The 13356-nt window shown below is 32.7% G+C and overlaps 1 protein-coding gene across 3 annotated transcripts in view; it reads right to left on the reverse strand.

Annotated features, from left to right (window-relative positions):
• LOC125048553 (adenylyl cyclase-associated protein 1) overlaps positions 1-13356 on the reverse strand; it is a 31758-nt gene that overhangs the window by 3994 nt on the left and 14408 nt on the right. For all 3 annotated transcript variants that reach the window (XM_047647394.1, XM_047647314.1, XM_047647476.1), the window contains exons 3-7: positions 11450-11535; positions 10515-10897; positions 7280-7420; positions 6292-6470; positions 1141-1347 (exon numbers count right to left, since the gene is read on the reverse strand). In XM_047647394.1, coding sequence (XP_047503350.1) covers positions 1141-1347; positions 6292-6470; positions 7280-7420; positions 10515-10897; positions 11450-11535 — 996 coding nt within the window. The remainder of the gene's footprint in view (positions 1-1140; positions 1348-6291; positions 6471-7279; positions 7421-10514; positions 10898-11449; positions 11536-13356) is intronic.

Raw genomic sequence — 13356 nt, forward strand, 5'->3', positions numbered from 1 at the left:
TACTCTTGTAATGAGAGTTAGGCAAACGTGCAGGCGGACCAATTGCTAACCGCGGAAAGCTTGCAAGTACACTTTCGAAACTACTCATTAATTAGTGTATATGTTTTTTTTTACAATATGGTTAATAATGAACGTACAAATATATACTTTTAATAATATTTACTCATTTGATATGACGTATTGGTCGACGTAAGAAACTAACATGCTGAAGTTGTGTTGTAAAAAATATATATCGTACCTTTCCATGTAGAGTAACTTCTACTAATAAGCAAGTTAATTAATGTTTTTGCTGTCTAATTTCGTGTACAAAATACCGGTTGAGCTACATTCCGGATCCTCATAAGCCACGCTAGGAAAATTGGCCCAATGAACTCGTAATATTGTTCATTTTGCGAAAGGTAAACCTCAAACCGTAAAAGCATCTTTTACGAGCATTACTTTCTTTTAATTTAATCTTCTTTGTTAACATATGTTTTGATTCCAACTGTTCGACGTTGTTTCTTATAACTACTATTATTTATGGTTAATTTGACCATTTTGTATATTCTTTATATTTATTTAATAATAATGACCCTCTAAAAACTTAACATTAAATAACGTAATCATTTCACTCAACGATTTGGTAAAAGAAAAACCTATTAAAGTATTAAAATTATGTTTCAGTGTTATATATATGTAATATATATGTTTGTTGTAAGTTTCAATTTTTATCTAATAATATAATTACAATTACTTCATTTCCTGGTATTGAAATGATACTGTGGCTACGCGCAAAAAGATTTTTTAACGCAGATTTTCACGGAACTAACTTTTTATATTTTGTCAAGTTTGGTAGATATGTCACCGTAAAATTGTAAAAACCGTTAGATTGTAATCTATCTCGCGAGATTGTAAACTGTCGAAAGATTGTCAACTCAACATACTGCTTGCAATTTAACGTATTATTATTCGGTAGTTATATGAAATTGTTGGGAAGTAAAATTAATCTGTAATTGACCAAAGAAGTTTGAATGATAACTAAGTTAGTGTAGTACAATCTACCGCATACCGATAACCGATAACCGATAGATTACAATCTAACGGTTTTTACAATTTTACGTTAACAGATACATTTAACTGTAAAGCTGTCATTCCACATACCTGCATCTGAACAGATTGACAGTTGACAAATTCGATGCTGGAGACCAGGTTGTCAAAGACCACCGCACACTTGGTGCAAGAGTCTAGGATCACACCGTTCACCTTGCCGCGTACAGTAAGCGCCGAATCACGACATCTGAACATGTACACCATGTTGTTCATGTCTGCGTTCTCCACAACCAAGTTGGAGTTACCCTTTTGGTATTCCTGTAACAATATCATATTGTAATTATCTCTTAGTTAATTAGCAGTGAGAATATAATCTCTATTTTATGGAATGTATTAGTTACCAATTCGTTGTTGTGTATAAATGTTATACTTCTATTCTGTATTTTTTTAATATTATATTTGTACATTTTGATGTATAAAGGGGGCGTATAAATAAACACAAAACTTTGTGATTGGTCAAACGGACAGATCGAATCGCGTTTGTGATGGGCTTAGAAATAGCGTTGACCAACATTACATTTACATTCTTACTTCCCTGCCTTCTAACAAATCAGACGTTGTTAATACAAGCAATTAAAATAACAAAGAATTATTATATATAAATGAAAATGCGCTTATGTACATATGTAGCCCGGAGATACGATAAATAGCGGAACAAATCACAATATATATAATAATTAATAATCTATATCATAATAATTTTTGCCACAGTTCCCGAGTAAAAACAATTTTAAACCACAACCTATTTTTATAAATGAATAAGTCTCAGATTAAATATATTAATAATTTGCTGTTATTAAAATTTCGAGTTTCATTATACAGCCATTGCCGACGCGAAGTAATTTTTACGAAAAAATCATTTTACCCCACTAAACACTCGGCGAGATGAGTTCAATAATTTATTCCAATGTTCAGTTAAATGCAAAACTGTGGGTTTATTTTGACTTTGTAATTTATAGACGATTCCCTATTTTATGGAACTTTGTTGAGTGCTCTCTTTGGCGGGCTACTATTTTTTAATTGATTTCTTTACCACAGATAATCAATATCTTGATAATACGTATCAAACGTAGGCGCTTAATTGGGTCAAATAGGTAAATCAGCAACAACTTATTAATGCTGCATCGACTCACAAAATGAATTGTTAAAATTCCAAAAGATTTTTTTTTACGAAGCTCGCGCGTAGTCTTAGAACATCTTGGCCTTAGAACCAAAAATCTACGGATTATCCAGACACGACCAGAAATCTGACCTATTAAAAAACAGATAAAAACGTAAACAAATATAAAAATCTAAGGCGAAGGTTAGGTGAGGGTTGTGGCGCCAAATTTTTTCGTCAGAGAATCGTATTCCGTTTTACAAATAACTAAATTTTACAAATAAAGGTACAAATGTATACAAACATTTGTGTTTATTTCATGATGAAGTCTTGGTTACCGTTATGAATATTAAACCGGATTATTAATATACAGTATTAAAGTATACGAAACCTAATAGAAATGATTTTTAGCAGTCGTGCTTAGGCATTCATTAAGAGTTAACGGTTACTTACTTACCAAATCGGAAGGTTATCGAATTATTGATCGGTTGCGCGGTCTTGTTTTCAAGAATCAGAGCTTAGATAAAGGTCATTGATATATAAAAAACCCAAGATGCACAATCAACGTCTAAAAAACGTCCTCAAAAAATGAGCGCAACATTCTAAATTGTGCACTCATTTCAAATAGTCTCGCGTCTAATACGTGGAGTCGATGTTATTTATTTGTGTTTTTTTTATAAATAAATTTATGTACTTTTGAACTTTTTTGTGTGTAGTTTTTGACAAATATATTTACTAACAAATTATTTTTTAATTTAAAGAAAAAACTTTTTAACCGGATTAAAGTTATGTATTATTATAAATTTCCAACTATTTAACATCCAACACCTTTTGTCTTTAGTCACCGTGACCACGCACGCTGTAAAGCACCCGAAAAGTCGGATAAATTTAAAATTATGTTAAATAGTTGTAAATAAAAAAGTCATGTTCGACTCCACTCAATACCTTGTCCTACCGACCACGGTCGGTCGTAAAATTTTATTGCTTTAAGTACGTATACACTGCGTTGTAATAACAACTTTAAGCAATTCGCGTAAGGTTGATTTTGCAATAATATATGCTTGTAACATATACTGTTATAGAAAATGACAGAAATAGTGTTTCGGGACACTTTCGAGCGTTACTTTTATTCGAGACTGTGCATCTTGGGTTTTTTATATATCAATGATAAAGGTATAAAATTTGGCAGCTGAGTTGCATCGTTATTTTTGATTATAATTCAATGCACAACCAAATATTAAATATGTATATATAAATTATAACAAGCACAAAATATTTTATTTAATTCACGTTACACGTACACGTTATTGCACTTATATATCGTTCCACGCTTATGATTTTAATCCTTAAGTTTACTAACACGGTAAATTCTAAGATTCTAAAAACATACTATATTATTAAGATATAAGTACATATAGTAGTAGTCTTAGTATATAAGATTCAATTTATTTAATGCGGGCTGTCGGAGCGTGTTTATTTTGAGGCCAAAGTTCCAAAAAGCCAAGATTTCAACAAAGTTTTATCCATCTTTGTTTTATAAAGAGAAAAACTACGTCCCTTTGAATTTGATATGAGTTCCCCGAGGGACTACAGCCAATAAATTCATGGATATTGTGTCCACAACTTTCTAATAATGCCAGTCCTTAGTTCCTTAGCCAAGAAACTTGAAATATATTGACGGGGATATTTGTCTTCATAGTATTGTAAAGAAAATTATACAGTTCCCTAAGTGGGGTATGTATGTAGCTGGAAAATGAGTTCTAATTTTTTTCTCTATATTCGAACCCAGTATCTTATGGATATGGATATGTATATATATATGGATAAATAAGTTACAGAAGACTCTTTACCCTTTACAGCGATACTTTAGCATAAAATGTCAAGCTTTTTGGAAGCCCTTATTTGGATATATTCCCCGTTACGCATCAAATACTTTTTTAATAAACACACCCGACAACAACGAACATAGCTCAACCCTATATACGCACTCAATAATGTAAGGACTTACGTCAGGGTATAAAACAACGCCTTAGGCAGATTCTATAATCTCTGGGGTTCGTGTAAAATATTAATTGTAATCGATTTATACAAGGAATTAGATACATGAGGCAAAACCAAAAACTCGCGACACTTGTTTAATATTGAAAGAATGAGGTTTATTCTGCAAAACTCTCCAACAGTACAGTAGTTATAAATCGTTTATTCATAACGACAAATTACCTCCAATGCCAGAGTGTACAGTTACAGTTGCAATAAAATGGCAACGGAATTTAAATTAACAATTTTACGTGTTAAATCAGTAAATGTTTGTCATATTTGTGTACGTACGTGAGATGTTGGTTACCTAGTTAAGCTTGATAACAAACAGATATATATATATTACGTTGTTGTTCAGTATATATATATGTATGTACTGAACAACAATATCTGCAATACATTTTTTTTATTAAAATTATATTTATTTAAAATATGTTTATGTATATCGGCCCCAACCGCACATAAAGAGGTTAGGTACTTTCTTCAAACGAAGAAATTTCCTCCATTGTTAAGGTAGAAATTAACGGGCTCGCTTTCGCGTTTATAATATTAAGATTATACGTCTTACATAATGTAAAATTTCGGTATTACAAATTGTTTATTGCATTGCTTTCTTAGTCAACATTCTGTAATAATAATTTTTAATTCTCTACGGTATACAGGAAATAATTACATTTTAAACGTACATCGGGTCTTATCCCACTTCACGATTGAGAATGAAGCTCGAGAAAATGTTCTTTGTATTTTACGTAATATCAGCTTTTTGTTTTCTTCATCTCGACCGTTTTTTCCGCTTAGATGCTCTTTACAAAGTATTAGGTCCTTACATGAAATTGACGTTTTGTCGTACCTACTGGCCACTTTGATCTCAAATATGTCCTATTTGGTTAGGAATTCCAAATTAATTTTTTACTGCTATTTACTCGCGCATTTGTTTTTTGAAAAACTCATTTCATTTTCCCGTTTTAATTTATTTTCTCTGCGTCACGCTATTTATAAAATCCGCGTTTATAGGCCGCTCAGACATCAGCTGCCGATTAAAGAGAGATTTATATGGAAAACATGAAATATCGCGGCACCAGTGCTGCAGAAATAACTCGAAGTATTAATGATGTTTATGGCGGCGGTGTCGCAAAAGAAAATACAGCATTTTTGGTTCCAACATTTTCGTTCTGGAAGTTTCGAACTCAGTGATGAGAGTCGCAAGTCATTCAACTAAATCTCAGTACGCCTAATAAATTTCAGCCCAATTCTTCGTATACACTTCAGACATAGTTCGCTTTGTAATTTCTTTATCAAAACTGCAAATAACCCCCGATTCTGACGATATAATAAGAAGTATACCAGTCTCGCAAGGATAAGTTTAAATTGCCACGATTATTTGACACAGGTTTAATTTTACTAATTATTTTGCCATCGACTTGCTACCATCCTTCCTAAATTAAGGATTTTAACAGTCTTTCTTATTCATAACCATAGGTACCATGAGCCTTGGTTGGTTCATTTAAATTCTGTCTCTTGACAAAGACCCTAAATAACTACATATTTTCAGCCTATAGTACGAATGTAATATATTCATAGGTACAGATCTCTGAGGCCCAGACCTAAGAGTAAGAAGAGCCATTTTTTTTAAACTTAGCTCAGGCTTTACTTACGCCAGTCTTAAGCGAGTTCTTTGTAAATTAGAATTCCAATTTTATAATGTTTCAAGTAGCTAGCCCTATTTTTAGCCTATAGTTAAGTTGTTGAACATATTTTATTATAATTCTATGATATTCAATATCTGAATGTAATTTTCATCGGATATACGTCATCCTGTAGGCTAGATTCCGCGGCGGTGCACCAATAGACTGTCTATGTGCGCATTTATCACTCGCTCGGTAAAGAAAAACATCGTGTGTAATCCGGCCTTAGATCAAAAAAATCGACGGCGTGTGTCAGGCACATAAGGCTCTCCTACCTTTTAGAAAAAACAAATGATTACTAAACAGATAACGAAATTTGAGGCTCAAACCTAGAAGGTTGTAGGGTACTGGTATTTTTCAATATATATTTAAAATACTTACAATGAGCCATTTCTTGCCGTCCCGAGCGAAGACGGGCGGTTTGTCTGGTAGGGCTCCGGCACCGGGAGTAGGCAGCGGCTTGGCTGGGGCGCCTCGGGGCGCAGCTTTGAAAGGCGCAGGGCCCTCTCTCAGCTGGGGATTCTTGTGGGTCTGCATCTCTGACGTCACTTTGCGGAGGTCTGAACAACATGGTTAAATTACTACTTGGGACAAGGTAGTCTCTATATTATATGGATTTTGTTAAGAAATATTGTTATATTTACCATTTACTACGACCTTAAACAGTGTACTTGGTGGCGATTCAAAAATTCTCACTGTATAGGTTTTGATATGTATTTATTTTCTTTTTAAATGCATTCAAATTTTTATTTTAAGTTGCTTTCGCTTCAAATTCAATGCAGAATAATATTCCTCTCAGCGTCGTTATTAGCCTTCAAAAGTTGGAAACTCGCTCTGCATATTTCAATACCACTTTCAGTGCAAAAAATACATTACTAAAACGAATTATGGAAGCCAAATATGGCACAAAAATAGTTATATTAAATAGCCTATTTATTTGAACTCGCAAACAATTATAATGCAAATGACGAATTATATTTTAGTCGTGTGTTTAAATTAGTATGAGGCTACAGAATTAATTACATTAATGTAACAATGGAAAATATTAAAATGACGTAGTGATAATATATTAGTTTGTATTTATATAAAGAACCATATTAACCCATTATTATTATTCACATATTTTAATTAACTAGATAGTCTTTACGTTACGCTTTGAATGATCAGACAGATAATATAGGTTTTGATTTAATAGTTATTTGTAACACTGCGATGTATGCCCTACTTTAAATTCTTATTCTCGGTTAACAATATTTCTTGAGCTGTTTAAGACCTATCGATCTAGTCATTAGATAATAACCTAGTTATTGCTTATATTACTCGATATTGATCCAATTTAAATTGTATGCAAATAAGATAGTAAACATACTGCTAGTGATTCCCTCTCCACGGTTTATTTCGGCGAAAAGTGCGCTGCGATCGTCAATAGCGAGGTTCGAGAAGTCAACCTCGGGCATCGGGGGCGGTGGCAGGCCCCCAGGTGGTGGTGGAGGTGGGGCTCCACCCTTTCCTATATGAAAAAAAATATTTAAAGCCCTCAATTCCTTCCCCATGTGACTCACGCTCTATAAAACTTACATAATCTAATTTAAATTACGATTTTAACAATTTACTGAATAAATTTAACAATTAGCTCACAAACAAAAGATGAGAATGACATCATCAGGGTGAAACCAGAAAACACGAACTTGAACTCCATAGCGGTAATATCGCTAGGAAATACACGATCTAAGCCGTAAGCTATATGGTTATTAACTTATGCTTGACAAGACATTACTTGACATTTGCATACAAATTCTGCGATGGGTCATACATTTTTGTCTATACAATAAGCATTTTCAGCAACACAGTCACAATACAACGTTAATTTTTATGACGCGACTCTATTACTTCGTGTCAGAGTACATTTTTCGAAGCACAACAATTGACTTTCACAGCAGAATATACGTTTAATATTACTATATTATTTCAGCTAGATAACTTAATTTGTACAGAGACGATGTTTTGTTCTCGAGTAAATATTTTTTTTCATACATCGAGCGCTCGTCCACAGTCTCTAGACTAGTTGAACGACTAATCGGTCGATTGGTTTAGGTAACGGAGACACTTTATAAGGACAGACTCATACATCTGTTCTATCTGCTAGGTTACGGCAGTTCACACAATAATCACAACGGAACTACTGATGTATAAAAAACCTATACTGGGCCTATGGTTCTAGGGTAACGTTAAAAGCAAAATTATTCTACCAGTATAGGAATAATGTTGATTTTTTAACTATTAATTTATTTATATCATCACGCCTTCTTTCCTAATTGAAATAAATACACATAAAGGGACATACATCCCTCGCTTCTACTATTATGACATTCACGATCCATGCTCGTCGGCTATGGAACTACCTGGATTTGAATCTGTATGACCGACCCAACACCATTCATTTTTAACTGCATAATTAAATTTCTAGACGTTGTTAGTTTGTAATATTACCGTAAAGTCTGTTGGTTAATGTCACGTCACGGTTCTTAATTACTTTTATTCACTGCCTATATGTAACGGAATATTTGGATAACGGCGTTGTAATTTTCATTTCATTTTAAACATTTAAGGAATAAAAATGATAATGATGTAACGCGTTTACCAAAGGCAACTCTGAAATTTATTAATTTAGTTTCATTATCCCATTTATTTTGTTCTTTTTGTTTATTACTTTTTTAAATATATGATTACTTTATTCGGATACACTATAATATACACATATATTGTAAGATGGGTTAAGCTGTCACAAGATATGGGCCCACTGTGTCAAGTTTAATCAATGTTTCCACTGTTGCGAAATTTTTGTGTGACGGCAACTTAAAGCCGACTGTTTTTGATTAAGGTTGTTTTTCTTTTTTTGTGTAAACAACATTAATCAAAGTATTTTCTTATTAAAATACAAAACAACACTTGCATTCGCGAAGCTTAGTTTAAAAGTTTGTATTTCACAAACCTGTAAAAATTCATTAAAAACTTTATCGTGCGGAGTTCGCTTTAGTTGCATAGTAATTTGTGAAAATGTTCTTAACAGTCTTTTGCTAATTACTTTTGCTTATTCATAAAACATTCAAGGGAATTTTCAAGAGATTTTAAACGTTTCAACCGCGTTTTAATTAATTCCCAACACGACATTTGCGGCACATTACGCAATGGTTTTATTTAAAAATGTTAACATTTAGATCAAGAAGACGATTTTAATTATATGAGAAGTTTTATTTTAAACAGTGTTACATATGTGGTCTCCACTGTATTATTAATCTTTCAATTGTTATTTACCTAATTATTATTTCTTTACCTTATATAAGTTTAACCATTTGTTTACGTAGTGATAAGTTATAATTAATTACTTAATGACATTGTTTGTTCCCCTAATGGATCCCTACTCCTACCCAAACCTTTAAATATCAAATCCCGATCCTTTCAAAGTCACTTCCATTCCATATTCCAACTACAACGTTAGTTTATTGTAAACATAACTATAAATAAAGTTTGTTAGTTTTTAAAAAACAAGTTTTAGTCACTGCCTCATAACAACAGTTTAATATGATAATATGTATTATATTTGTGCTCTTTTTAATCTTAATATATAAATCAAAGTCCAGTCTGTTCAAACACTTATAACTCGAGAACTGGAGCGATTGCATGGTTTTTGATTTGTTACCACCATCCCGAAATACAAAATGTCAATGGGGTTCGTAATTACGTTAATGTTGCGATACAGTAAATTCATCCCTCAAATGAAAGAACGTATTTAAATATCGAATGTCGAATCGACAAGATATATCCACAATATTTGGATAATGGCGTATTTTACATTTTATAAATGTAGAATAATTTCATTAATGAAAAAGGATTGACATATATAGAAGGATTTTCAAATATGCGTGCGGCCAGACGCTTATTTCTTTTTCTGTTAATTTTTTAATAAAGTAGTGAACTTAATATTTATTTTGTATTCATTGTATTACTTTCATAAAATCATCAATTAAGTTCAGCTTCTCTGTAACACGTCATTCATTGACTGTTAGGCGAAGTACGCCGGGTTTCTTAGTTAAAAATATACAGTATAAACTCTATGTAACCTCACTTGATTTAACGATAAACTCCCTAAAGCGTCAAAAACAATTTGCTTTGGTTGGTTTAGCATGTATTCCATACATTGATACACTTTACCTAGCATAACACTTATCCTCAATAACGACAACAATTTAATAATAAAGTACTTTTAAGTTGCTAAAATTAGTAAAAACCGCACAGTTGTACGATCTTTGGTCGCTTTATTATCCTAGCTCGCAATGAACTCGACTGTCGGCATCATGCATACGAACTTTCTAAGAAATTCGTTCTTTTGTTGACAAATTGGGATCGCTTGCACGTGTAGACTGTTGTTGACCATGACTAATAAGTAGGAATCGCGGATTATCTTAATGTTTTTCTTCTCTCCATTTAACAACAACTCTCTATAACATCATAAAATGCACAGTCCCTTCGGAATCGTTATATAGAGTTTACACTGTATAATGATAAATATCATTTAGTAGTTAATTTTATTATTAAGTACTCACCAGACCAAACAAGACCTGTGGTATGGTACTGTTTGACATAGGCCTGCAAATCCGATAAAAGCTGCACCCATGTACGACACCACTCTATGTGGGTCTTATCCTTCTCCTTCCAGTCCTTGAGAACACGGTTCGTGTAAAACTGGCCAGCGTCATTCATCTCCTTGACGTATGGTGCCGGAGTAGGAGATATGGCGACCCATCCCAGTGCTGGTATACTCTCGGAAATCGCAGACAGATGGTTGAAGTAGGTAGACACCCTGTTCTTTTCGCGGAACTGTTGGATAGCGGAGATCTTCTCACTGGTTGGCGAGAGTAGTTGCATCTCTTCTGCCTGGGAAGGTTTGCTCCGAGAGGCGGCTAGTTGAATGTAGCCATATTGAGCTCTGCAATTGTAATAGATTTTCAAATCTGTTCTGCAAGGCACAGCATGTTGATTGATGAATGTGTGATTACAAATAAAACGTTATTTATGTACAAAATAAAGTATTTTTTCTGTTACTAAAATAAAAAAAATGTCTTAGGTAAAGAGTTAGACATGATTTTAAATCTAAGGTAGATATATCTGATATATAAAATTCTCGTGTCACAATGTTCGTTACCATACTCGTCCGAAACGGTTCGACCGATTCTTATGAATTTTTTATTCAGTAAGTCTGAGAATCGAACAACATCTATTTTACATCACCCTAAATGTTAAGGGACCCCTAAATTTTTAATTTTATTTTTTAGACGAAACTTTGTTTTTATTTTTTTATGATACAACATATAAAAATACATACAACCCTTACTTGTCACGACCCCTCTACGATCAACCCTTATTTTTTATTATAGTAGATAGTTATTGTTATTGAACTAAAAAAATGTTTCCTACAAAATAATATACAAACGACGTTTGCTGGGTCAGCTAGTATTGCAATAAAATTTCAAATACTCACTGGAATGCCTCGTTGACGAGTTTTGCATGAGTGGCCACATCGCCACCGATTTTTTTGGACAGCTCAAGGTATGTCCGCAGGGGTCCCTGTTAACAAAATTCACAGATTAAGTAAAACTCATTTTGACGTATTTATCATCATCGTACTTTTTGTAAATGTATTGGCTTAAGACATTTCTGCTTAGATGGGATTTTATTAGTTAGACATAGACAGCGAAGACTGTCGGAAGTTGTTGAAATTACTACCCGAGTGCAGTCTCCGGCACTTTAGCATTTTTAACAGCATCCGTATTGTATAGAACGTGGACTAAGGAACAGTACACATATTTTAAGCGTGTTTTCTATTTCATTATATCAATATTATACCATCAGCCACACGAAAAACAATAGTTTAATTCTTGTATTAATTAAAAATGCCTTCATTTGCATTAAACAAACACGATAATCATATTAAGTAAGAAAACAATACAATTTTTAAAATACTTTATATTAAAAGTCCAAATTGTCTATTTATTTGTTCGTTGTTTCCTAATCTTTTTACAAACATCTCAATCGTCAATAAAAAATTGCACCGTGCTCTATTCGTTGTAAGTATCGTTAAATTTAATAATAAGAATTGATTAGTAGCTAACGATACTTAATCAAAGGATGAAGGGTGTTCTAATTAATTAAAAGGGTTCATTTAAGAATCAAGATAAGCTCCAGGCTGATTTCTGGACGAAGCGAATTATAAATAATTGAACAAAAAACCTTTATATCTTTCAAAATTGAAACAATTACTTCTTCGGGAATAGTAACTTAAAGCTGAAATAATTACGCCTAACGGAGTAACTTTTATTAAGAGAATAGATACCTTTATCCAGGTTTTCCAAACAAATTCCCCTTTCTTTTGTCTATTAATATCAAAATGTAGAACGATAGTACATATCGAAAATATCTATATTTGTTTACAAGAACAAAAGAGAAAATTGATATTTCAAACAACGGTCAATCGTGGACCCAATAGCCACTAGTAATAGCAGTTTTATTACTCTCATTTTCCGTTATATCTTTCGAATTGCCTCTTAGGGGTTACTACTTTATTATGTTAGATATTGGCTATGACTATAGGTACAGATAGATAGGTGTTAAGTATTCAATCTAAAATATGAATTGCATTGCTGTTTATACTTAGGTAAATATAAGATAGGCCCTGTTAAATTTTCATACGCTGTCCACAGACGAATTCGCAAAACTAAAAACTTATATTATGGCGAAACTGTTACTAATATCAAAAATGAATTTACCTTCTATCAAAACATTTTCAAAAATGCTAAGTTTAATTCTATGCAAATGTATAATCTACAAACATCTTTTACAATATTTATAAAATAAAATAAAATAAAAAATAAAATATGTTTATTATGGAACATAAGATACATGTATCACTTATTCCACGTCATTAAATTTGAAGGCATCCCTACTCATCGGCAAAGAAGACAGAGGGGGTAGGCCGAGAGAAAAAGCCGGCGTAAAAAACTCTCGGTACTCTTTTAAAACATCACACATCATCAAACAACACTTATTAAAACAAATATCGCAGATTAATTAGAAGTAGCCTGTCTAGCACTAGTCCCAGGCCCTTTTATCAACTAGATAATCGTTGACTTTATAGTAAGCCTTTTTACACAGCTTTTCTTTAATACATTTCTTAAATTTATTGTAAGGCAGTGATAAAAGAGCCTCTGGGATTTTATTAAAGAAGAGTATCCCTTTCCCCAAAAAAGAATTACTAACTTTAGATAGTCTAGTACGGGGAAATTGCAGCCTGCGTTTGTTCCGTGTATTAACATTGTGCGTATGTTCTATTCTAGTAAACTTATCACTATTTTTGTATACATACATAATATTTTCATAAATATATTGCGA

Source organism: Pieris napi, chromosome 1 (assembly GCF_905475465.1).
Source record: "Pieris napi chromosome 1, ilPieNapi1.2, whole genome shotgun sequence".
NCBI classification, from domain to species: Eukaryota; Metazoa; Arthropoda; class Insecta; order Lepidoptera; family Pieridae; genus Pieris; species Pieris napi.